The 25,606-nt window shown below is 39.6% G+C and overlaps 1 protein-coding gene across 8 annotated transcripts in view; it reads left to right on the top strand.

Moving 5' to 3' along the window:
* ZBTB46 (zinc finger and BTB domain containing 46) overlaps window positions 1-25,606 on the top strand; it is a 55,355-nt gene that overhangs the window by 15,029 nt on the left and 14,720 nt on the right. For all 8 annotated transcript variants that reach the window (XR_774487.1, XM_010569466.1, XM_010569460.1 and 5 more), the window contains 2 exons: window positions 1,538-2,507; window positions 20,090-20,371. Coding sequence is in view for 7 of the 8 variants with exons in the window: in XM_010569466.1 (XP_010567768.1) it covers window positions 1,538-2,507; window positions 20,090-20,371 (1,252 nt within the window). In the remaining variant the exon portion in view is untranslated. The remainder of the gene's footprint in view (window positions 1-1,537; window positions 2,508-20,089; window positions 20,372-25,606) is intronic.

Raw genomic sequence — 25,606 nt, 5'->3', positions numbered from 1 at the left:
TAATCGGTCAAACCATTAAACCACTGTTAGATGGCATATAAATCTTGATAGAAAGTTCCGAATAAGTGGTATAAGCTAGATAAAATGGCAGAAAGTAACACCAAGGAATTTGCAAAGCTGTGGCAGCAAAGGCAAGTATGGAGTTGCAAAGGTAGTAACTGCCGAGGTATGGTGTTGCAGGGAGTACTTCATCGGTCTGTTCTGGTGCTGCCAGCGTCCATCCTTAACACTTTAAGTGTTGTGAACTTGAAGTCATCTCGCTTGAGAGACAGAACGTGTTGATACGCCTGATAGCAGTGAAGCGTTACCTTGGGAGACGAAGGGCAGGGCATTTCTGTTGGTGTTGAATGGACAACAGATTAAGCTGTGTGGCAGGAGTGACTTACTGAACACCATGAGAAATCTGTGTATGCACTCGTCCATGTTGATGTATTACTTCTCTCATATTTGTACTTGGCAGGTGTGATAAAGTTCAATCTGAAAATATTGGTGCTACTGATTACTGTCAACATATCCACACTTAAGACCTTTTTTTCTGGTTTGGGGTGTAAGCGGAGGATAATTGGAGCATAACTTAGAAGACATGGGTCTCTGCCATGCTGCTGGCACTAATTAGCCTTTTTTTGGATAACACTGTCAAATTTTATGGAAGGTGATCAAAAGTCCCGTGAATTCTTCTCAGCTTGATGGACACGTTGTTATTTTGGTCATAAGCATCCTTTCTAAACATTAATGTTTAAGTGATTATTAGAATTTCTCTACCCAATATCTTAGGGTGGTTGTGGGGTAAACTTGGAGATGTAAAGCCAAGGAAATAATATGTTTTATTGCAAAGTTAAAAATCTTGTGCTTCTAAGTAGTTAAGCTTCAAATAGCATTAACTGCATAGTTCTGATATCTTGCCAGTTTAGTTTGGGTGGGGACTTAAAATTTTGTGATCTGTGGTCTTGGATTTGCTTATTGCTCTTCTGACTCGAAAACAGTATTTATAGCCCCTCAACGGCAATATAGCAAGGGAAATAGCTGGTTTCAATTGGCTTTTGCTGTTTGAGGATTTCAGCTATTCAGTGTGCTACATGTAATGCTTGTTCCCTTGAGGAAATTGTGTTACAGAGTGCTCTTCAATAGTTTGTCTCCATCAGCATGGTTTCAAGTGTAGTACCTCTTTCAAAACCAAACTTTACTGAACCCAAATAGTAAAAACTGACAGCTGTTTTACCCAAGTAACTTAAGACAGGTTTTCTTACAAGTCTGTAGTAATTTAAAGAAATGTTTCTCTGGGATGTTATGAGCCACTGGAGGATTGAGTTTCAAATCTAGTCCCTTTTAACGTAAATTTTTTGAAGTCTGGTAAAAATAAGCTGCATTGTGTAATGACCGTGCAGTCTTTCTAGGCAGCAGTTGTATTTTGTGACAATCTTTCAAGAGGAACCTGGTACTTAATTTGGTTCAGCTTGGGGTTTGTCTCAGTCTTTGAAGAACGCGTCTGTAAGCCTGTATGGGATTTTGTAATACTGTCATTTCCTTCCCCATGCAGGACTTGTGGAAGAGGAAACACAAAGATTTCCAAATGAATAACCGAAAGGAAGATATGGAGATTGCTTCCCACTACCGTCATCTGCTGCGTGAGCTTAACGAGCAGAGACAACATGGCATCCTCTGTGATGTTTGCATTATAGTGGAGGGGAAGATCTTTAAGGCTCACAAAAACGTTCTGCTTGGAAGTAGTCGCTACTTCAAAACACTGTACTGCCAGGTACAGAAAACCTCTGACCAGGCCACAGTCACCCATTTAGACATTGTAACTGCACAAGGCTTTAAAGCAATCATTGACTTCATGTATTCTGCACACCTAGCACTGACCAGCAGAAACGTCATTGAGGTGATGTCAGCTGCTAGCTATCTGCAAATGACAGATATTGTACAAGCCTGTCACAATTTCATAAAAGCAGCTCTTGACATAAGCATAAAGTCTGATGCCTCGGATGACCTCGTTGATTATGAACTTGGAGCCCCTTCCAGCAGTAGTACGGATGCTTTGATTTCAGCAGTCGTGGCTGGCAGGAGTATATCTCCCTGGTTAGCTCGGCGAACAAGTCCAGCAAACTCTTCTGGAGATTCAGCTATTGCCAGCTGCCATGAAGGAGGGAGTAGTTATGGAAAAGAGGATCAAGAACCAAAAACAGACAGCCACGAAGACATTTCATCCCAGTCTCTTTGGTCTAGTGACATGGGCTATGGGTCTTTACGTATCAAAGAGGAACAGGTTTCACCATCACATTATGGAGGGAGTGAACTACATTCTGCCAAGGATAGTGCAATACAGAATGCGTTCTCAGAACAAGGAGTAGGGGATGGCTGGCAACCCACTGGGCGCAGGAAGAACAGAAAAAATAAAGAAACTGTGCGGCATATTACGCAGCAAGTGGAGGACGACAGCAGGGCAAGTTCTCCAATGCCATCTTTTTTACCTGCCTCAGGCTGGCCGTACAGCAGTCGAGACCCAAGTAAGTCATTCTTCCGATTTTCGTGGTTGAAGTAAAGAATGTTGAGTTAATTAGATCTGTTTATGATATGATCTTACCAGTCTCTGAAATCTATTAGCTTGCCAGAAACTGAAAAATGTAGAAGCCTGTGTTGCCAGCAATCAAAAGAACCAAGTACTGTACAGTTCAGTCAGGAACCTTGGTGTCACGGCATTGCAGGCTGGTTCTCCTGTGAAAGAAGTTGGTAGTTTTGTTTTGGCCTTGAACATAGAATGGCATAAATCACCCCCAAAACACCATTATAATTCTTGGAATTAATGAGAGAAAAGGTTGGAATTTATTTTAGCAGGTGTGCAAACTGATGTCAAGGTTGAAGAATTTTCCTTGCACAGTATATTGATGATGTAATTACAGCACACACAGGTGTAATTTAGTCTTAACGATACTATCTTCAGTACTTCCTGATATTCAGGTGTCACTTTCTCATGTGTAAGAAAACCACCAGAGCTTGTTGCTGGTAATGGCAAAATAAGTGTTTGGTAAATCCTAAGAATAATGTGGTTTTTTTCTGGTACTACTAAGGCTTAAAATGTCTTTTGATGTGTGACTACTCATAGTCTGAGATGAGTGGCTGCTTTTGAAGTGTATAGACAGGGAGAAAAATGTTTTCTTGACTTCTTTTGAATCTCCAGTAGTTATTTTTCTGTCTCAAGGTAACTCCTATTTGATTCATTAATCACTGGCAATTAGTAGATCCAGGAATGCTAGTGATACAGGAGTTTGGGTGTTTTTTTCCTAAGGACTTTAAGGGAGTGTGGTATTAAACTCCCTCAAGCTGACTTGAAGAACTTTGTGCTGTGAGTTAGCCTGCGTTTCATTGCATACCAGAATCCAAGTCAGCCAGGAGAAGGGCGTGTGAGATTATATACCCTTATGTTGCCAAATGCGGATGAAAAAAGCAATATAAATAGTACTGAAAGTCTGAAGAGTCTTTATGGGCTGAAAAAGGATGTTTAAGTTGCTTACATACTGAAGTTTAAATGCGGTTTTCATTGAATGGGTAACGCTCTACAAATGTCTTTTAGATTTATTATGTTTTACAGTTATCTGCTGCAGCAAGCTTGCATGTAATTATTTTAATTGGCTGATGATAAAATCTGAACAACGTCAGTTAGGAGAAAAATGAGACATAACTTAAGATAACAGTGATTTATGACGAATCTTGTTTTTATAATGCATGTATTTTAGAATTGTTTTGAATGAAGATTCAGCACGGATTGCCTGGTGTACTATTCGCACGCAAATATTTTTCACTTTCACGGCATCTCATAAAAACAGCTCAATCACTTGTACTGTCTGTAAGGTGTGTGGGCTTCGGACAGGTATATGAAGTAAACCACCCATGCTGGAGTGACTGCAGAAACAGAACTGCAACTCTGATCCTTTTAGCAAACTGGTTATAGACTGAATGTCTTTAAATTACTGAAAACAGTGCAAAATATAAGAGATTGTATTACTGGAAGCTGAATGAAGTTTAGATTATTTAATTCCTAATTGTTAAGGAATTAAATAGAAGTGGCCTTTTTCTTTACAACTGTTTGCAGATGAGAGGAAGATGGTTGCGGGTGTTGACTCAGCGCAGTGCTGAGACAACGCATCAGCAGGCACAATCAAATTATTTGTTCCAAATTTTGTCTTAAATGTGGTTTCCAGTTGTCATTGTTTAACCCCAGCCAGCAACTAGGCACTATGCAGCCGCTCAGTCACTCCTCCCACTCCCAGTGGGATGCAGGGGAGAATTGGGGGGAAAAAAAAAAAAAAGGAGAACTTCTGGGTTGGGATAAGAAAGATTTAATAACTAAAGTAAAATAAAATGTAATACTAACAATAATAATAACAATATACAATAATAATTGTAATGAAAAGGAATATAATAAAAAATAATTTTAAAAATTAATAAAACCCAAGAAAAGACAAGTGATGCACAATGCAGTTGCTCACCACCCTCTGACTGATGCCCGAGCAGCAATCTGCCCCTCCCGGCCAACTCCCCCCAGTTTATATACTGAGCAAGATGTGCTATGGTATGGAATATCGCTTTGGCTAGTTGGGGTCAGCTGTCCTGGCCATGCTCCCTCCCAGCTTTTTGTTTGTGCACCTGCTTGCTGGCAGCCTACGGGAAACTGAAAAATCCTTAACTTATGATAAGTGCTACTTAGCAACAAGTAAAACATCAGTCTGTTATCAACAGTATTCTCACACTAAATCCAAAACACACTGTACCAGCTACTAAGAAGAAAATTAACTCTATCTCAGCCGAAACCAGGACACCAATAAAAGAGGTGTTTCTAATGGTGGGAAAGGGGAAGCTGAATGGTGGTGGTTGAGGGAATAGTTTCAATATTCCACTAGTGCTGGTAAAGCAAAAGGAAAAACTGAATAGCAACACTTCTCATTGTCTCACTGTCCAAAACGAGAGCAAAGCCAGAACCAGACAGACACAGGGGCTACATACATTGGCAGTGGCCAGCCAGTCTGGCTGCTGCTCTGAGAGCAATGTGTGCAAAGTAAAAGTAACCATGCTTTGGAGCAAGGGCAGGGTGTGGAGTCTGGGCTGCTCATGGTTTCCCCAAGTGAGCCGTCTGGAGAGGTGAGCAGAGATGAAATTCTCCTTTCTGCCCTGCTGAAAAGGGACGTTTCTCTGCCCTGTGGGGCCTGAAATGGTGGGATGGGTGCATATGGGCTTAACGGCAGGGAGTATCTCTGCGTGCTTCCCCTAAGCAAGAGGAGCCCTGCGTGTATTTCAGGTCAAATTTTCTTGTCTTTTGGGGGATTTTTTTGGTATGATTTCAAAGGATTTGAGATCTGTGCGTGTTCAGTTTCAGTTAACACTTGGGCAGCTTGTCAGCAGCAAGCCTCTTGTGTGCTTGTGTGTGTGTAGATGCCTGGTTTGGGTGAGATCAGAGTTGGTCGCTCAGGTGAGGTTGCTTCTCTTTCAGCGTGAAGTGAAAGCATCCCTGCTCCCCCAGACGATCACCGTCTTGGTCCCTACAAGCAATAGGGTCTTTTGGTCTCACATTACTATTTCCCATCTCCAGCAGGTGGAAGCAACCCTCTTGCGAACTGCTCCATCTCCCAAGTTGCCAAGCTCCAGGGTTCTGCGTAGCTTGGTTATTGGTACCCCAGGTTCTTCCCTCTCCTGCTGGAATTCAGTAGTCATCTAGGGGTGCTGGAAACTTAGCTCCTATGCATGAAGAAAAGGTTATTCTCTTGTGTGAAAACAGATAATGGCAAGTGTCTGCACTGTATAATGAGTATTTGGGATGTGGTTAAATTCTGGCTTGAAGTTGTCTTTGATTTAGTAGTGTCAGGCTTTGTTCTTTAAAACAGACTTCATTAGTCTAAGGCTCTTTTTTTGCCTTGTGTATTTAGAAGTGTCCCTATCCATATTGTTCATAGCTAGGATGAAAAAGTACTCTGCTGAGGAAATGGTTGTTGAATGTTCTTTCATAAGTAGCTAAGAAGAAAAAAGTTACCTAGAACTCTTTGTTCTTTGAGGCTCATTCACTTCTCTGATCTATTCACTTATTTTAAGATGTTGCTTGTTAAGTCTGAAAGCTCTCATTGTGGGATAATTTGGGTACCATTTGCAAATGCCTCTATACTGGAGTACTAACACAGACCTTCTGGCAATGTGAAAGCTGATTTAGGAGAGTCCATCTTAAAAGTTTGGTGTTAGTGTCTTCCTCCTGAAATTGTGCAAGATATTAATTTGGTCTTGCTTGCAAGCAGCATTGCATTTCAGCAACATGCAAGCAACATTTGGGAAGGTGGACCTTGCAAGTAACCGTTGCATCACCCTTTTAAATCAGTGATTATTTGGAGCAGTGTACTTCACAGATTAAAAATATTCTCCTACTCCTGTATTAAGTTACAATGTGTTATTGTAACAAAACATAAATTACTTATGTTACAAAGAAGCAGGTTGCAGTCACTGAAACTTTGCTTTTGCAACAACTTACAGCTCCTTTACACTTGATAGTGGTGCTTCTTTCAGTGGGAGACATGTTCTTATCAATATAGGCAGGGTGTACTAAAGTGTCCCAAATAGGTTAAGTAGACTGTACTTTAATATGAATCAACGGGGCCTCAGAAAGACACAGGGGTTTTTTTTGTTTGTTTTGTTTTTTTAATTGAAAGGATAAGAAAATTCTTTCAGAATCAGTCGATTCTTTTCTAGATGCTGGTGAGGTGCTGCTGAGAGTCTTTGAATTTGATCACACTACGGATTAAAATAAAAAGGAGTGTCTGGAGTAATCTTATTAATGGTAATCTAACATCATGGAAATAGCAACTGAAGCAAGAGATTCTTAATGTCTGCCATGAAGAGTGTATCTTCTTCATCCAAGAAAAAATGATCAAATAGAATTTGCAAAAGAATGCAAACTAAGTTGAGATGCTAGATTGAGAATGTGATTAAGCTCTCAGTTTCTACAGGGTAGTGTCAGTCAAGCACAAATCTTGATAAGGACCATCTTTTCATGCTAGTTTCAATTTATTAATTTGGATTCTCTGTTTAGCATAAAACATATTAGGTTTTTTCTTTCTCATCCTGTTTGGGTTGTTCAGGATGTCAGTTTGTCATTCCTTGTATGAAACATTCATGTATATGTTTTCCTCACCAAGCTGCATTAACTTGGAACAGCAATTCTCCAAAGTAAACTGAAGGATAGGCTTATATAAATAATAACTTTCTTCATAACTGAGCCAAGAAGAATTTCCTCCACAGACTTGTCAAAATAACAGGTCTGTCTTCTATTTTAACCTTTTTTTCTTGAATTTCATAGGTTTTCTAAAGAAACATATTGCTATTTATTAGTCTTAATATCAAAGATGCTTACGAAATTCAGAAGTAGTCTTGTGCCTTGAGCATCTTCATTTTCCTTAGGTTGCTGTTCCTCTGCTATCGCTGGATACAGTTTTTACAGGATTACATGTCCTGAATGCGTAGACAACAGGATTGGGTGGTATTTAAAAGGTTCTTGCTGAAGAAGACAGTTACCTTCACTAGAAGAACAAAATGTTGCTTGCTGGTTTTGCCTCTCCGTATAATGGAAAACTCTGTCACTTCAAGGGTGACTTTTGAAGAATTTATTGATGGTTTTATTAATGTGCTAGTTCAAGCATAGTAGTTATGATTCAGGAATTTATTTCAAAGGAAATACTCCCACACATCTTCTGAGTGTTTGCACCCTAAAGCTGCAAGTGAATTTTTGTATGCCAATTGACTGTGAAATGAAGCTAATTGTTTTCAAAACAGAACAGTCGCTTTTAAAGATGCTACGGTTTGGGAACTTTTTGCTTTACTTTGGTTACGTGTAGTGAAATTGTATTCTGTAAGAAGAGCTTCAGGACTTAAGTAAGCCCAGAGTAGTGACCTTCATGGGAAGGATGAACAGGACTTCGCTATATCCTTCTGACTTTGCAGAGTTCAAAGTTCCTTTAGTATTTTCCCATCAAAATCTTTAATTATGCCCAAGTTTCCTCCCTCGTGGTGAGGAGACGTTCAAGTTCATAACTTTTCAGTGACACAATCTGATTTTGGTGCCTGCTGCAGGGAGTTGTGCTACTCGCTCTCTGTGAAGATTGGAGGCAGCTGGTGTCGTAAGCCTTTTCCTATCCCTTTTTCTGTCTTGGTTTCTAGAGAACAAATTATGATTACAGGAGTTGTTGGCGAGCACAGATGCTTAACAGTTGGATCATATAGTGAGCTTACATTTCAGAAGGCTTCAGAGGGAGGCAAGAAAAAGCTCAGTCTAGATGAACTCTCAACTAATTTTGTGCTGGTGAGGTCTCTGGACCTGTCTGAGTGCAGGTAGGTGAATGTGTAGATTGTCTTATTATAAGATTATTTTATTCTTGCAAAAAAATCTTTTTGTCAGCAAGCTACCGGGCTTCCTGTAACTCAGCTTTTCAGTGCAAATCTTCAAATCTTTCCTTGATTTTTTTTTTTAATTATTACTATTAAAAAAAAAACCAAAAAAACCCAGTGAAAATTCTGTTGTTTCTACTGTGATATTTGGCAAGCATATTAGTCCAAGTAGTGGAATAGAGGTCTTGCATAATGAGAAGAGGAAAAAAATTAGCGTGGTGTTTGGATTCAGGTGTTTAAGGAACTCTTAAGATTTTTGTTCTGCAAAACCTGTATAATACTTTTGGCTTTACATGATGCTTTATAAATAATCAATTTACCTGTCCTGAAGAGCTGGTGTTTAAAAGAGAAGAAAAAAGACGATCTGCAGGCTAGCACTGAGGGTTAATATTAATGGAGAAATAAAGAAAACACTGTGTGAACTTGCTCAGAAAGAATGGGACTTTGCAATTGGCGACGGAGGCTATTTGGTGTGAAGGATTATGCCAGCATGGAATGGAGACAGAGAAAGGGGAGGAGAGGTAGCATGGTACGGGAGAGAACAGAACAAGGAGCGGGAAGAGGGATAATAGAAAAAGAGAACTGAGGACAAGTTCTGAGAACAAAGAGCCTGAATTTGGTGTAGTAAAGGTGGTATCTGAGACAGACTGAAGAGATGAGGGAGCAAGGTTAAACCAGAAGGTGTCCGTACTGGGAACACCTGTTGAACATTAAGGCACAATGAATGAATTGATTTTTAGGCTTTTATACCCAGCTATTCCCGTTGGAGATGGATAAACCTTACTGCAACTAACTGTCTCTTGTCCAGTCATTCTTCACTCTTCTTTTTAACCTCTACAGCCCAATATTTAAAAAAAAAAAACTTTTGCTCCAGCTTGGAATGCAACTGCATGGTAAATAATAGTGCTCCTGCATGCTGTTCTGCCTTGCCTGTCTCCCATTAGCGGCACATTGATCCATCTACTCTGGCCTGCCCAAAACTTCTTTCCCTGCTCCTCAAAAAGTGTACGAAAAGCGTATCTTTTGTGAGACGTGTTATCACATACTTGGTACTCACTATTCATCTTATCTAAAATAAAGATATATTGGTAAATTGTAGATTTTTTGGGGTCGAAAACAAAAGTATTGAAGGTGATGCTAAGGGAAGTCTTAGTAGGTGGGTTGAAAGCGTGCAGTGTTGAAAGGATCCACGTAGCGTGGCAGCTGAAGAAATCATTGGGACAGAATACAGTCATTTACTCTTCTTTTAAATGGATTTTGCTTTGAAAAGATCGAGTCTCCAATCCATCTGCCATGGTCTGAGTTCTGCTTGCAATGTAAAAACTTAAGGCAGGTCTTTAAGTATTTGCTACAGCTGTAAATGAAAACTAGGCTGGTTAAGTTTTCAATTGTCAGATTAATATCTGATGTCCTAAAACAACACGGGCTTAAATTTTAATAGTTTCCTACTGTTAATTCTTTATTTAGATCACTCTTTTATGCTCAACTTTGGAAAGATCACTTTTTAAGGAGGATGGATGTTTTGGATCAAAACATTCAGCTTATTGGAAAGGTGCTGGAGTATTTTTGAGGGTAGGTAATAGTAAATTACAAATTGCCTGCCACTTGCAAAATTAAGTTAATTACTGCATTTTTCCACCTGCTTTTCATGAAGTTGTAGTTACAGTGCAAGGTATTAAAATTTCCTTTGCTACAATTGAGGGGGTTTGAATGATGTTTTTAATGGGGAGATATTTCGACACCTTAAGCAGTGGTAGTCGGCGATGCCAGGCTTTCTTTGGCAGCCAGACCTGGAGGGGTTACAGATTTGTGCTGTAATGCCACCCCCAGAATTCTTTCTTAGCACCGAAATCAGCTTAGCCCATGTTCTGCATTCCTCTGGCTTACGGAGCTGCCCAGGTTTCAAGACCGTCTTTGGTACTCTCTTCATGTGCATGAAGTATCCAGTTTACTGTGTGGAGGTGGCTGCTAGTTGCAGCAAAATGCAAAACCAACCAACCAAAAAAAACCAAAGAAACAACCCCCCCCACCTCTGTGTCCATATGCTGAATTTTGCAGAAACATTGCAGAGAGGGCTTAGTGAATAATTCAGGTTCTCTGTATCACCACAGTTACAGGCTAACAAAATTATTAGGATGCCATCTTTGCAGGAATAACTTTTTTGAGTTTCTGTTATTAAAGGGTTAGGTCAGGTTATTTTCAAGTTTGGAAACTAAAATCATTGCTTTAAACCCAGACACTTATTCCCTGGCTACACCCTGGCTTTAAAATGGTTCCACCCTAAACCAGCTTTAGCTCAAAGCTCAGTGTCTGTTTCCTTTCCCCACCCTGCATTCCATTTTCCCCAGGCTCCAAAGCCCTCCTCCTCCTCTTCCTCCTCCCTATGGTAACAGCCCTGATTCTGTTAATCTGCTTTAACTCCAGAGATCAGAGGCACTTCCCCTCTCTTGAGTGCCCTTCTCACTATTTTATTTGTTCCTTGTACCAAGGTTACGCTAGGCTCATCTTTACAGAGATCTCAACCTTTTAAAAAAAAAAAATCTTTTTTTTTCCCCTTTTTTGTTTCTTTACCGAAATTACAAGTGAGAAATCAAGAAGGTTTTAGAATTTTAACATAAAAAAATTCTAATCCTACTTTATAATCATCACTATTCAAGACTTGCACTTTCCTATTTAAAGTGCTGCTTTTGCATTAAAACATAGTAGGAATTCATTCTTTAGATGCAGTGTCTAGGAATCAAAACCGAAAACTATGCTGTATTGGTCTCAGATTTTGTTTGTTTGTTTGGGGTTTTTTTACATTTCTTACAGGCACTTGTTTCAAAAGGTAAATATTTGTTCTGAGGATTTTCAAAGGTTGTAACTCGGCATCCTGTCATATCATGAGTACTAGTGTTCATATTTAATGTGGTACTTGAATGTTATATTTCTATCCCTTCATGTTTGTGTCTATTCATGTGCAGATGTGCAGCAAGAGACTGTCTCTGTACTGAGGAGCAGAAGACAGTAATATCAGTCCTTTTACTGCATGAGTTATGAGACTTAGAAAAAGAGGTTAAACTTACAGTCAACCTTAGTATTTCTAAAGTGATAGTCTGTTTGAAGTCACTGTACAATTCTCTGCATATTCTGGGGAAATGATTGTGGCTTAAGGTATTTCTGCACTGCCCAGTCACTCCTGCTCCTGCAAGGACCACTTTATTTATTCCATTTTAGAATATTTTCAAAAACAATCAACTCATCCAATTTAACCATTTCTCTCTTCTTTGGATTTGGGTGTTTTGTTTTATCTTGTTTTGGTGAAGATCAGTTCATTGACCAGGTTTACTCTGTAGCCCTACAAACAGTTGAGTTGAGGTCACTAACAGGCAGTGGGAGAGCAGCAGCAAGCAGCTGGGTTTGGGGCCAGGAGCTCCTTTTGCTGACACAGACCACAGGAGAATATCTCCAGAATTTGATTCAATGTTAGGAAAACAAATATTACAGGAAAGAGATAAAAATTGATTATTTTATTTTCAGATACCTGGAAGAGTGGAGGGAATCTTCCAGTTGATATTTGCACACTGATTATTGTTTTGAGGAGAGCAAAGATGGAGATATACTTGTGCTTTTAGAATTCCACTGCAGAAATATCAATATAAAACTAGGTGGTATTTGCGTAGAACAAGCCTGTTTTATTTTAGAAATACTATTCTAGAGGTACTGAGGAGAATATGTCTGTTGGTAAAACACACATGGTGAACATCCTATGGCTGTCGGCTTGAAAACTGTATTCAAGCCTATATGATGAATGCTGCCTTTCAGTTGGCATGAGCTCCCTCTGAGCCCTCCAGAAACAGGAACAGCATTGGAAATTTGCAGTTTTATGCAGGATGGTGTTTTTCAGCAACTCAAATCCCAACAGTGCAGGACAGTGTCCCAGGTCACCCTGCTTTGAGTCATGGTTGAGAAGCTGTAGTAGGACTCAAACCTGGAAGAGGAGGGGTGGGAAAGCGCAGCCTGGGGGAGACCATGTTTTTCGTTCCATAAGGATTCACTTAAGATATCTTACAGTCTTTAACATAAAGGCAGTTTTTAACGATTATATATATATATGTTGTGGTTAAATATCTATGTTTGCCTGATGGTTTCCTCTGTTATGATATTGGAGCTTATTTTGAATGCTGTGCACATTTATTATATCCATATGTATACTATTATGTTTGTAAAATAGTGCTAATCAAAACCAATATAGCTCATGGCATCACTTCTCTATGTACATATTACAGTATGTGAGAATGCTGGGTTTTGCTTAACAGCTGGGAAGTTGTGAAACACTTTTGAAGGATTTCTATTAGAAAGGAGAGGGGTATCTGAAATACAGTACAAGCTTCAAGGATATTTTTAGCAGCTGGTAAAAGATTGTCATTTTTCTACCAGTCCAGGTGCTCCTTTTTTTATTTTTTTTTTTTTTTTTTATTCCCAAGAAAAAACACTAGGAAATTAAAGCTTTTTTTTTTTTTCCCCTTCCCTGTGAGCTTAAAAATGAATTATGTCTTTTGCACAGAAGGAGACCAAGCCAAATCTTCCTAAACTTCTACAAGAAACACCATCCCTGAAATTTTAGATGAAATCTGCTGTCAGGCAGATCTCTATAGATACTTGACACAAACAAACAGGTAGAAGAACCTCAGAAAATTAAGTCTTTGATTTCACCTAAGTTTTTTCCGGAAGAGTTCGGCTCAGGTCATAATTTGGCAGTGTCCTTGAAAGAAAAGCTGAGTTTTAAGTGGCTCCCACTTTCCCCTGGTACTTAATTGCACCCCTACGCTCTGCTGCAGTTGTTCTGTAAAAATGTCTGTACAGTGAACCGGATTGGGGAACTGATCGGGGTTTAAAAATAACTTTTTTTAATAAACCAGTTTATTTTTAACATATTGGTTCCTGTCTCAAGTTCACCTCACAACTATACATGTAGTCTTGGTACAACTGAGGGAGTAGCAGGGGAGGATGCAGGAATGAGCATTTGGGATGGGAGAAGTGCTGATGTTGGGACCCCCTCCCTGTCCCCTCTCTACCCTTTCTGCTTGTCATGTTGTAAACAAAAAAAATATTACATTTGCCACCACACTAAAAATTATCCGGCTGTGTGCAGGAGATCCTAAACAACTACCCCAGAAAGCACAGTGCCTGCATCCATCACAGGTAGCTTCCAGGGCCAATGCCATTTACTTTGTTCATTAGCAACTTGGGTGGTGGATGGAGTGAACCCTCAGCAAGTTGTTGGATGACGCCAGACTGGGCGGAATGATTTGCTGGAAGGCGGCGGTGCCAGACGCAGCATGAATTCAGCAAGGACAAATGTGAAGTCCTGCATGTGGGACAGAATAACCCCATGCACCAGTATGGGTTGGCAGACAAGGAGTGAGAAAGCAGCTTTGCAGAGAACATGTTCTGGTGGGTAACGAGCTGAAGAGGGGTCTGCGTGCCCTCGCAGCAGCGAAGGCTGGCTGCGTGCTCAGTTGCCTTACAAAGAGCGTACCTAGCATGTCAGGGGAATCGAGACCACGTCTGGAGTACAAGATCCAGTTTGGGGATCTCCAGGACAAAAAGGACTTTGACAAGCTTGAGCAAGCCCAGCTGAGACCTTCAAGATGATGTGTATGAGGAGAGGCTGAGACAGCTTGGTTTAACCTTGAAGAAGAGAAGGGAGGTGGAGGGTTTGTCCAGAGCCAGACCCTTCTCAGATGTGTATGGAGAAAGGATGAGAGGCGATGGACACAAGTTACAGGACGGGAAATTCTCATGGGGTAGAAGGAGGAAATTCTTCACAGAATGGTCAGATGATGGGGGAAGGGCCCGGAGAAGTTGTGGTATCTCTCTCCTCGCAGATATTCAGGCCTGTACAAGGCCCTGAGCAACAGAATCTAACTCTAAAAGTAGCCCTGAAGTCACTGCAATCTAATTTATTCTACGATTCTTAAAAACGGATGCAGGTAATACAGCAGTAACGCTGTCACAAGTCAGGACAGCTACGCGCTAGCTGTCTGTTGGTGACACTGCTTAAGATGTAATTCCAGTTGCTGTTGTTTTCAAACTGTACTTTCCTTGATGCTTGCCTTTCTGTTCCCGACAACAGCCCTGATGTGCCTGAAAGTTTGTCTTTCCTTCCCTTCACCTTTCTACCCTAACTTATGTAAAGAAGGGATATTCTCTCCCCCTATAAACTTTGCTGTGGGTTTTTATGTGCTTTGTTCTTACATGTGTTAAAAAGAAAATAAAGAGTATGACTTGCCAGCCCTGCTTCACATTTGCCTATGGGAGGGAAAGTATTTGGTGGACTTAGCTGGGCTTCTACTGTTTATGACTGTCAAGTGGTTTTTATAAATAAGAGTAGGATATAAGATTATCCAGCGTTTCTTTAATTAGCTCCAGATAGTTGTGGGATCTTGCTGTCACCCCTAGCTTTGGCAAGTGTCCACAAAATGCAAGCAGCCAGCGACTTTGGCTGGGTTTAGTTGACGGTGTTACTGATGTTGGGTTAAAAGGATGCTGGTGAAACCAGCAGGACGATGGCGTTCATTCTGCTGAAGCACCTACAGGCTTAAGTTCTGCCAAAACACTTGCCGCAGCTGTGCGGTCGGGTGAGCTGTGCGGAAAGGGTAAGGACACTTTCTGTGACAGGAGGTGGCTTGAATTGCCGTTGTCTTTGGAGGTTGTGGGGACTTGTACAGATCCGATGAGTTTACTCCAGGTGCTGAGCAGTGATAACCTCCCGTTCAAAAAGGCATGCTTGGAGCAATGGCTCATGCTGTGTGAAAAAGCGCTAAATTTGAGGGGAGTTGAGGAGAGGTTGAAGGGCTCCTAAAAGCTTCCTGAAATTTGCCAGGGTGATAGAACTTGCAGAAACTGGCTTAAAGCTTTGGCTGTAAATGATAAGCTAAATACTGTTGCATTCCTTTCAAGGACTGCTGTATTTGCTGGCTGACTTCCCCCACCTTGCTGGCGGTTGGGTCACTTTGATTAGGTAGGCAGTCACTTGATGATGCATGTCATGCGACCTCATCATCCTGGAAACTCAGAAGACCAAGGGAGAAGCATTACTGCTTTGTATCTCTGCCAAACAGAAAGGGACTTTGAAGAGCAGATGACAGACTTCTTGGATCGCCTCTTGCCTTGAGACTGTAATGAAAAGAGCAATATTGAGGAATAGCGACCTGGCAAAACGTTGCCTTTAGTTCTTGGGGAAGAGCTTGTTTCTGCTTTCAAGTTTCTGGCAGCAGATGTAATCTTGTATGGCTTTTATTCACACCTTTCTCTCTTCTCAGGGGTTTAGTTCTCCAGCTACAGATTTCTAGAAGATATTCAACTATGTACATGAGAGAGCAGGAATAAAAGTTGAAAGATGGAAAAATGATTGAAAAAACAAATTATGAAAGAGAATAATAGGATTGGGAGTCTGGGGAACAACAGAAAACACCACTGGGGGTTTAATGAGAAGGTAAAAACACAATACAAACAAGAAATAAGTGGTATGAGAGAAACAGACGCTGAGGAGGTAGTTTGGTAACAGCTGAGTTTAAGCTGTAATGAGGAAAACTGATTGAAGCAGAGAGAAGAAAAAAAAATTTGTGTATTAAAGCCATTGATTGATTGTATTCAAATGGATTCTTTAAAATAGAGAAGCTTTTCCTTGGTCTTTCTGAAATGGCACATGTATTTTTTTCAGTTGTTTGCCTAGATTTAATGCTTTTTGTTGTCAATTTTCTCCTAGATCTTGGAAAACAATTTATCACATTAACATTTCATTCAGATACTTCTATAAGTTACATCACCTTTATTTCTGCCTTAGCCCTTCCCAAGGGGCTAATGTCTGTAGCACTTCTTGATTTTCTGACTAGTACAACTTGGTTTTTTCATACCTGGGTTTGTGACAGGAGCTCAGTTTATATGACTTTCAGTCTTTTTTTCTTTTCTCTCTCTCTCTCTCTCTCTCTCTCTTTTTTTTTTTTTTTTTTTTAAGGTAGAAGGGGCATGCCTGCTGATAAATGGGATTTCTGATCTGGATTTGGGCTTCGCATGGTGTAGCAAAACGAACGAGTTTCCTGTGGCTGTACTTCCCTTGCAGAGCAAGCATACAGTTCGGTTTTGTTTTGCCCAAGCATAAATGTCTGCGCAGTAGCCACGCTGTGTGCATTCGGGATGTTGTACTGCTCCTGTTGTACTGGCGTGAGCATTATTCCTGTTTATAGATCTCTTAAAGCCTGTGGTTGGGAATGAAGGGTGTTTTGCCGTGCTGTGCTCAGCTGGGATGTGTGATCTCTGTGAGAAGGTGCTTATAATCGGGCTTCCTATATTCCTTTGACATTAGGCTTTCATGTGTAGGCAAGAACTTTACCAGTTAAATGTTGCTTTCGCAGTTTCAGAGATGCATGGAAATACTGTTGCCAAAATTGTAAAAAGGTGGGCCCTGTGTTTTATTTGAAAATAAAAAAAAAATAATAAAAAATATTCATCCAAGTCAACAAACTAATAAAGCTTTTCTAAAGCTTCTGTGTTTTGGGAAGTAGGCTGGTGTAATAGAATAACTGCAAAATAATTATTTGCTAAAGAGACTAATGAGCTCCGTTTTTTAGAGCAGCATTAATCCCATGTTTAGCTTGCTGCCCCAATCGGGATTTCCTGCGAGCGGTGCCTGGAATCCGTGCAGTCGCAGGGACTGTCTCAGCAGTGTGAAAAATGAGATGTGGAGGAGTTGGATGGAGAGCTCAGGCTGCCACGTGACCCACTGCCTTGAATAATTGTAAAATAGAAGCTCATTTACTAAAGCTTGGTTTACGTACTGTTGAAGCACTGTAGTAAACAGTTTAGATTACTGGGAAGTGACGGATACTTTTGATTCATATAATTCTTTGGCTAAATCTTGTTAAGAGAAACTGTATTCTAGAGAAGAGAGAAGTGGTTTTGGAGGCGCTGTGAAGAGGAACTTCATGCATTTTTGGGTTTTGGTGTACTGAGAGTACTTTAGTACTTATGTGACTAAGTGGATATTTATTTTGCCGTAATGCGTATTTGATTAGGTTACATCAGCTATAAATACTGGAAGCTCTAAAGCCTCTATTTCACTGTCTGTCTCTAATCTTGGCTTTTGAGGAACATTTAATGTCTTGTTGTGGTTACAATTAATCTGCGTGTGTTTTAGCAATTAGTGTTTATGTGCAGCAGGCAGCAACAGATTCTGGCAACTGTCAATCAGCATCTGTAATTGGCTATGAAAAAGGACGGGAGAAAACGCAAGGTGATTTACTGCCTGCCCAGTTATTTGGCAACACCGTTCCGTTGACAAACACCCTTTCTGGCCCAAGTTATTTGCTGTGATTTGCTGCATAGGCGGTGAAGAGCAGAGGAATAGCAGTATTACCATGGCTTTGATTTGATAAAGCTGTCTGTTACATTACCAGTTTAATGGGCTAGAATTTACTTTCCTCGCCACCTTTTGTAGCAGCTGCTGGTTTTTAAACTCTTATAATTTCCCTTCCTGTGGAAATGTTTGTTTTTAAAACAAACTTCATTATCATCTAGAAAAATGCATATACCTGTTACCTGCTCACTCAGTAACAGAAGGATGATAAAATTTGTAAAAATTCAAAGCAATTGAATTCTTCTGCTTGGCTAAGATTTAATAAAACTGATCATGTGAGATTATACAAGCAAAACACAGATGGGGGAGGGAGAATGGTTTGTTTTAAAGAGAGAGAGCATCTTTAATAGTTCATAGTTGCTGCTGCTGTGTTTGTGGCTCCCAGCCTTGGGTATTCCTTACATCTCCGGGGTGTAGGAGTACTCTGCTAATGATCATTTTTTCCTTATTGTTTGTTTTGAGTTTTTTTTGTTTTTTAAAGGAAGTGGAAAAACTTAACAGTAAGAGGTACTGGTAGTACAGTACAGCTTGGTAAAGTGAATCTGAACATGTTAAGGAATCTGCCATGCCCTGGGCTGGGACTGGGAAATTCACTGATTGATCCTGGCTCTGCGGGCTGGACACCTTGAGCAAGTCACCATGTCTTTCTCTGGCAGTTACCACCTGTAAAAGGGAGATAAAAATAATGATCTTCCTTTAGCTGTTTTCCAGGTTACAGGAGGTAGGCAGTGTACCAGCGTCCTCATTAGCATTTTTTTAATGAGGGTATGCAGATTGATGTCTTGCCCTGGTTTGAAGTTTTTGAACATTACAACCGAGTGTTAATGTGCCACACTCTTCCTCTTCCCTTCTCGTGAGCTCTGCTGCTGTGAAACCTTCTGTACGGGAATAAGTTTATTGCTGTGGTGTATATGGACAACACCTGAATTCCTTGCCCTCAGAAGTGCAAGATGAATTTGTGAAAGCAGCTGGGTGTTAATTTTGTACAGGTCATACCACTATTTTGTACTGTAATAGTTGCCTCTTGCATTAAGTAGATTTGAATATATTTTGAATTAGGAGGCAATAAAAGGTTCAGGATCCCCAAAACAGCTTTTTTCCATCTGATCACTCATTATCAATGCCTTCTCTTTGGATTTGGATTTTTTTCCATCTATGTCTTGATAGTATAAATGCTACAAAGGCATCCATTTGTTGGGAAGCTTTAGCCCTGTTTGCCAGGTACTCGACTAGGTTTTGAGCATGTCAGCTGTGTTCTGCTGCTGCAAATCCTGGAGTAGGTAATTGCAGTTTGTTTTACGCACTTTATAAATGGGGTAACAGCCCTTTTTGTAGATAATTTTTTGTTTCATGTGAAGAATAGAGAGGACTATAAGAGTCACTTTCCTTTACATAAAAATACATAAATTATTTAAGACTATGAAAGAGTCAAAGTTCAAAGAAGAGAGAATCTTTAACTAGACCTCCCCCAAAATACAAAAATAAACAGTGTTTTTGCAGGGAGGAATTAACCTTATCATAGCTTTTTTCATTTTTATTTGGATTCACTAATTGATGTTTTTGTTAATAGTCTGTTATGTTTTTATACAGCTTCTTTGTAGCTACCTGTTGTCAAGTAGCTAATCTGTGTCCTTGTTTTTTGTTTTTAACAAAAAAATGTGTATTTTTCAGATAAGTGATCCCAAGGGATTTATACTAATTAGCAGTCCACTATTATAAGCTGTTTATTATTGGAGTTTTTCAAAACCTTCATCATCAAGAAGAAATGAAAGAATGAAAATTTGGACTACCAGAGTAAAACTGTGGAAAAAACACTACTTAAACATTTGAATGTAATTTCAGTACTAGCAGACTATCCTGAAATCTTAGTTTTAAATAAAAAAATAAATGAGGTTTTATCCCGTTACTTGGTTGTGGGGGAGGTTGTACACATCTCATTCCCTTCATAGCGTGTGGTGCTGAAGTTAAGACCTGTTGATGGGGCAGAAGTGAAGGGTGCAGATGGGTGCAGGCTGGAAGAACAGAAACCCCCAGCTGTGGGGTGTGTGCACTTTCTATCAAGCCTCTGAATGGCCAAGTTCATCTTCAGACTTTTGGAAGAGGGGAGGTGAGAAACAACACTCACGTGAAAAGTGCCGATAAGGCCAAAATAGGTGGTGATAAGTTCCCGGTTCTCAGTTACTTGGACCCATGGTTAGACAGGCACGTATGGTCGGTGTGCCACATCTCAGGAATTTGTTGGCATCTCTGATGGCTTCTTTCGTCACGCAGGTGCTGATGTGACAGTAACAGAGCCCAGCAGCTCTGACAGCAGAGTGGAGCGATCGGACCCGTACGCGAACGTCGACGAAGCCCTCATCGGTGGGGAAGCCAGCTACATCTCTCAGCCCCTGACTCCAGAGAAGGAGGATGCACTCCAGGCTGCCACCGTCGCCAACCTGCGAGCAGCTCTCATGAGTAAGAACAGTTTGCTGTCTCTGAAAGCCGACATGCTGGGAGAGGATAGTTCTCTGCTGTTTGAGTACTTACCCAAAGGCACGCATTCTCTCTCTCGTAAGTTTGTGTTTTTATATTTTTTGTTTACTGACACTTTAAGTGAAATCTTTAGCGAGAAGAAGATAGAGGTCACTGTCTCATTTATTACTACTGATATGTTTATATCCAGTTTCAAGTCCTGCTTAATCCCACTTTCCATAAAATTTGGAAACCTGTGTCTGGTACTGATCCAGCTTTAATGTTAACTGCTGAAGCCATGGAAGAAAGTATTTAGTGCATATGTATGTAGTGCTTGTCCTCAAATGTCTGTTTTGCTTGTTTGCAAAATGGTACTTACAGGCAACGTAAAAAAGTCTTTGAGTCCTTATGGTAAAAGAGGTAGCTCCAAAGGTTTTGAATCCAAAACTGACTAATGTTGAAAGGCTTGACTGTTGCTCCTGTGTTTGTTGAAACAGTTGTGATTTTGTAGATCGTTTGATCTTTACTTCTTGCTGTTTACTTTTAGACCTCTCTCTAAGTAGTGAGCAGCTCTTGATTGTTTTGTTATACTCATGCATGGAAACGAATGTTTTTCTACTGATGATCTGTTGGCGACAGCTGATGTGTACCATTATGTGTGGACAGCTTATTTTTCAGCATATGTTTGTATTTTCTTCATTGCAATCATAAAATAGTTTGATTCTGTAGTGCCCAAAGAAAGAAAAATTATTAATGCTGTATTTTAATAATACTCTCAGAAGACGGGGATATAATTTGTGACATAAAATAGAGCAAGCAGTGGCTTTCTGAGTACTACATGTTAGTTTCCAGCAGAACAGGTTTATTTTAATCTATACTGAGAAAATTGACCAATTAAATAGAATGAAAAGTTCACTCAAGATATCTATTATTTTACTTTATTTTTACTTTCCTCAATGGCAAAAGATAGATAACTTCTAATGGTCACTTCAGTTGTATGATAAAGGGAAGTAACTGCACAACATAATGTCAGTCTTAGTATCTCTTTCTGCTTCTCATGTCTGAAGAGTAAAATTACTTTAAAAAAATCTTTCAAAATTTAGAGAGAAAAAGTAAAATTTTTGTACTTTATTCTGTAGCTTAAATGTTTGGGGGAGTTGCTAATGCAATATTCTTGTTTCTTCCACAGTAGTTAGCTTACTGAATGATCTCCAATTAAATCAGATTTAGATGGTTCAAACTAGGCTCCTGGGTTGCAAATCCCTTCGTTGCAATGAAATAGCAAAGATCCTGTGCGGCAGTTCAATTGCCGGGCTTGCGTGCAGTGAGAAGAGTGCCCTCAGCTGGCACCGGGACGGGTGGGAGCGTAGATCGATGTACAGCTGCGAGGGTGATTTATGCACCGCGTGCTCCAATCTGTGACTCGTGACAGGTGAAATCAGCGGTTTCATCTTCTGTCATGATAAACTGTAATAATGATGGGGCTGCCCTCTATCCATCATCCTTCTCTTGGTTGGAGGATTTTAGATTTTACTTAAAAGATGAAGAACCACTTGGTGTAAAGACAAATGAGTATAAGGCAGTGAGAAATTTGGGCTAGAAATTAGAGATTGCCTACCCAGCTGAGAAGTGGAGTTTGGGAACAGGCATGGTGTAGGCAGAAGACCAGCTAGGTTTAAAGTAAAGATTGATACATTTAGAAAAGGGGGGAAATGATAGCTCATTGAGGGGTGCAATGACTCGGGAGGTCCTTCCAGCCTGTATTTGAGGTCCCTGTTTTCCAGTCCTCTCACTATTACTTGAATTTCATTCAGCTAAGCTTCAGTTATCTCATCTTTATGGAAGCAAAGTGAACTGTATAAGACAAAAAGAAGACTGCTCGCTTGGTCTGTAGCTCTCACACCAGTAAGTGGATGTGGCTGTGGCCTGGTAAGAGGATTTTTACAGAAGCAGGGAGTTAAAGAACATATTTTTCTTTCATCTTATTCAGATTCATAGGTAACGATTTATTTTAATCACTTGAAAAAGATGTTCTGATATAAGACTCGCCTGCTTTTAAGTGGTCGTTACTGAATACAATAGGACATCAAGTTTAATGAGAATTTTCAGTGTATGAAAGGACAGTAAAGCAAGTGGTAAGACGATTCTGGAGATCTAAAAGCACAATCTAGGCTGGTGCTAGCTTTGTAGGTGTTTTTCACATTTTTCTTCAAACACAATTTGAGGATGTTGAGTCATTTCAAGTCCTGGGTTATATTAAAAAAAAAAAAAAAAAGAGGCAGGGGGACTAGGCAGGAGCACAGTGAAAAGAATTTTTTAAATTATTTTTTTTAAAACCAAAACCAGTGCAGTTTTCATCTGTCTGATTTGAAAAGGAAACACACTAATTTCAAGAATTTTAAGTGATCAGTCTCTCTTAAGTTTAAAAAATGTGAAGCGTGTTTTTAATCTTAACTGCTATCACTGGATTGTCTTTGTATTCTCTTATGAAGCACTACAGTAAGTAACTGACTCAAGGAGCAGTGTTCACGTTTATTTTTCTTTTCTGGAGGAAAAGACTTAATGGAGGTGGACAGATCCAAAGAGTATATTATACATACTTAAAATTCTGGTGAGCTGTTTCTAAAGGGAAAATTACTCTCCAAGTTACTGCATACATTCCAAGTTTTAATTTTTTCTTCCATATAGTTCATTTTACCCTGTGTTCTTTTTTCCTAATTCATTGCGTATTGTAACAATCGTACGAGGTGTGAAATTACTTAACATTGAGCTGATGGAAAATGAAGCCCAGGATGTGTGGGGGATGTTGTATCACTGTGATGTAGTCAAACATAAGTACAGCATTTCTGAAGTTAACCAGTTCAAACTAATTTAAAATCAGAAGGGAAAATTTAAATACCTTGCCATTTGGGTAACACAGTTGCCAGATGACCTGGAGCTGAAGGGCTCTGAGAATTTATGACATTCATGGTGTATGATCAAGATTGACGTTGTTATATGCTTGTCAGAAACCTAAAGAACATGTGGGTTTTGCAGAAAAAAAGTACGTGTGAGTTATTCATGTGTAACACTGAGGTTGTCTTGGGATCCGTTAGTTAGTGAACCTGCATAGTTTGTTGTTGGGGATGTCTTCCAGATGAGACATTATAAGAGGTTCAGTTTTCCTTGTCTTTACATGTTTTCATGGTTCGTCTGTAAAAGCAGGTTATTCTTCACTGATTTCCAGTTTCAGCAGCACTCTTCTATTGAGCTCCTTGGTTTAATAATGCGTGTCTTATTTCATTTATGATACTGAACTTTGGTAGCAGTTCCGTACGGTTACACCACATCTCCAAAAGTCTCAGAGGCTTTAGTTGACTCTTTTTAGCTGGTTTTGCCAAGTATAATCAAGAGAATGAGAATTTTAATATTCATTAGAAAATGAGTTGGTTAATTTACATCCTTGTTTTGTCATTAAAGAAACAAAAAGTCAGAAAACTTTCAGATTTTGGGGTGACTGATTCCCTTAAAGGGCGACTATTCCATGTTTTCAGAATAGTACATTGCATACTTTTTTATATGTCTAAGTTTGGCTTTTCCTGTTTACCCTGTTGCAACTGAAACTGTTTATAGAAGCAATTCCTATGAAGCTTGCTGTCCAAGTGATTACATGGTACACAGAGCCCTTTTCTTTTGGGCAAACCAGCTAATACGTTATTTTTAGTTAGTGGTTCATTGGAGCCAATAATTTATACTTGCACTGGATTTTAAAGGAATACATTTTACATAGTGGTCGACTTTCCCAAGAGGGAGTTAAAGGTATTCAGTTTAGCGTGGAATTTTTGTACATGGTAAACGAAGATTTAGGGGAGAATGGATGCAATTTTAAATGAGATATAACAACCTTTGCCTTTCTCTTTTCCACAATAGTTTACTGTCCAGCTGTCAGAGAATACTATATTCGTATAAATACTGCTAAACCAGTGCATCATCTTTCATATGCAAAGCTGACTGAAGGAAAGTGCTTTTGATTTCTGATTTAGAAGTTAAAATACTTTTCATTAAATTCATTCCAATACAAATTTAGGAAGGAAAAGGGTTTCTCACAGTACTAGTCAGAGTGGGACAAAACGTAAATTGAGGTGCTGTTTGCGTTCTCGTGTACAAAGTATGGGGCGTTTCTGTGGGTTTGTCTTCTTATGTTACTTGCAGTTGTGGAAACCAAATAAATATTAATTATTGTTCTAAAAATCATCTTTGTACTTTGTTGTGTTGTACATCTTTGTGGCTCATGTTGGATGATTGAGTTTATTGTTTCTCCTTACTCTATTTCACTGCTCATTCAGTAGCCTTAACTTTTAACGGAGATGCCTCTAAGTTGTCCGTGGTCACCGTGTGTAGCTTCAATGTAAACAGGGCAGTTTGAATCAGTTTGGGATGTTCAGGGGAAAAAAAGGGCATGTGTGGATGTCTAGGCAGGAATTCTGCTATGGACCTGGAGAGCTGGATTCATGGTAACAGTGTCTAATGGGAAATACTGATGAATTCGCTTTTTCCCCCATTTTTTCCTATCCTGAATTTATGGGGTTTTAGCATTTTGTTGTCCTGCCTTTAAATTGTAACAGCAATAGATGAGCACCACTAGAATGAAAACTTGAAGTATTGTTATCACACTTGAATAGAGTTAACTAAGTTGTGAAAGATTTTAGTCTGCGATCAAAGCGGAGGAAGGTAAATCAAACACCCAGCTTGTGGCACAAGAGCAGAATTTCCTTTGATAGCTGATAAAAAGTTAAGTTTGGGATTGTTCGCATTTAGAAACCTTTGTACGGTTTCACTCAAATGCTTTGTTGTGACCCAGATCACAGTGTATTGTGTTCGGACATAGTATAAACTTTGACTTGTTATTTGTAGCTGCATTAAAGAGTGTGTGTTTTATATCTGTAAAGGTTTCAATCAGACTCTTTTGTGTTAGAAATAAAAAAGCCTTTAGGGCATAGAGTGTTTTCAATATGAATTTGTTTACTTTTATGCCTTATTTGCTTCTGATTTCACCTGCTTGCTTTTCAAAAATAATGACCTGTTCAATATGTCATTCCAATATTCAGTCAAGGTGTTTGTTACAGTTCGTTTAACAACTTGTAATGTACGCTGATCTTGATTACACAGTCTTTATTTGTACGTAGATTTGTCATTGATTATCAGTGCAGTTTCTGGAATATTGTTTACCATTTGGCTGTTGCTACAGTATAGTCAAGAGGGTACGGTTCTGCTTTGGCTGGACAAATAATGTTCTCCTTTTGAACTTACGGTGGATTTTTAGAATGTAACGACTGTTAGGTATAATTCAATAGT

The sequence above is a fragment of the Haliaeetus leucocephalus genome, unplaced genomic scaffold (genome assembly GCF_000737465.1).
Source record: "Haliaeetus leucocephalus isolate CR32 unplaced genomic scaffold, Haliaeetus_leucocephalus-4.0 Scaffold273, whole genome shotgun sequence".
In the NCBI taxonomy this organism is placed as follows: domain Eukaryota; kingdom Metazoa; phylum Chordata; class Aves; order Accipitriformes; family Accipitridae; genus Haliaeetus; species Haliaeetus leucocephalus.
This window is presented reverse-complemented; position numbering and strand designations above follow the sequence as displayed.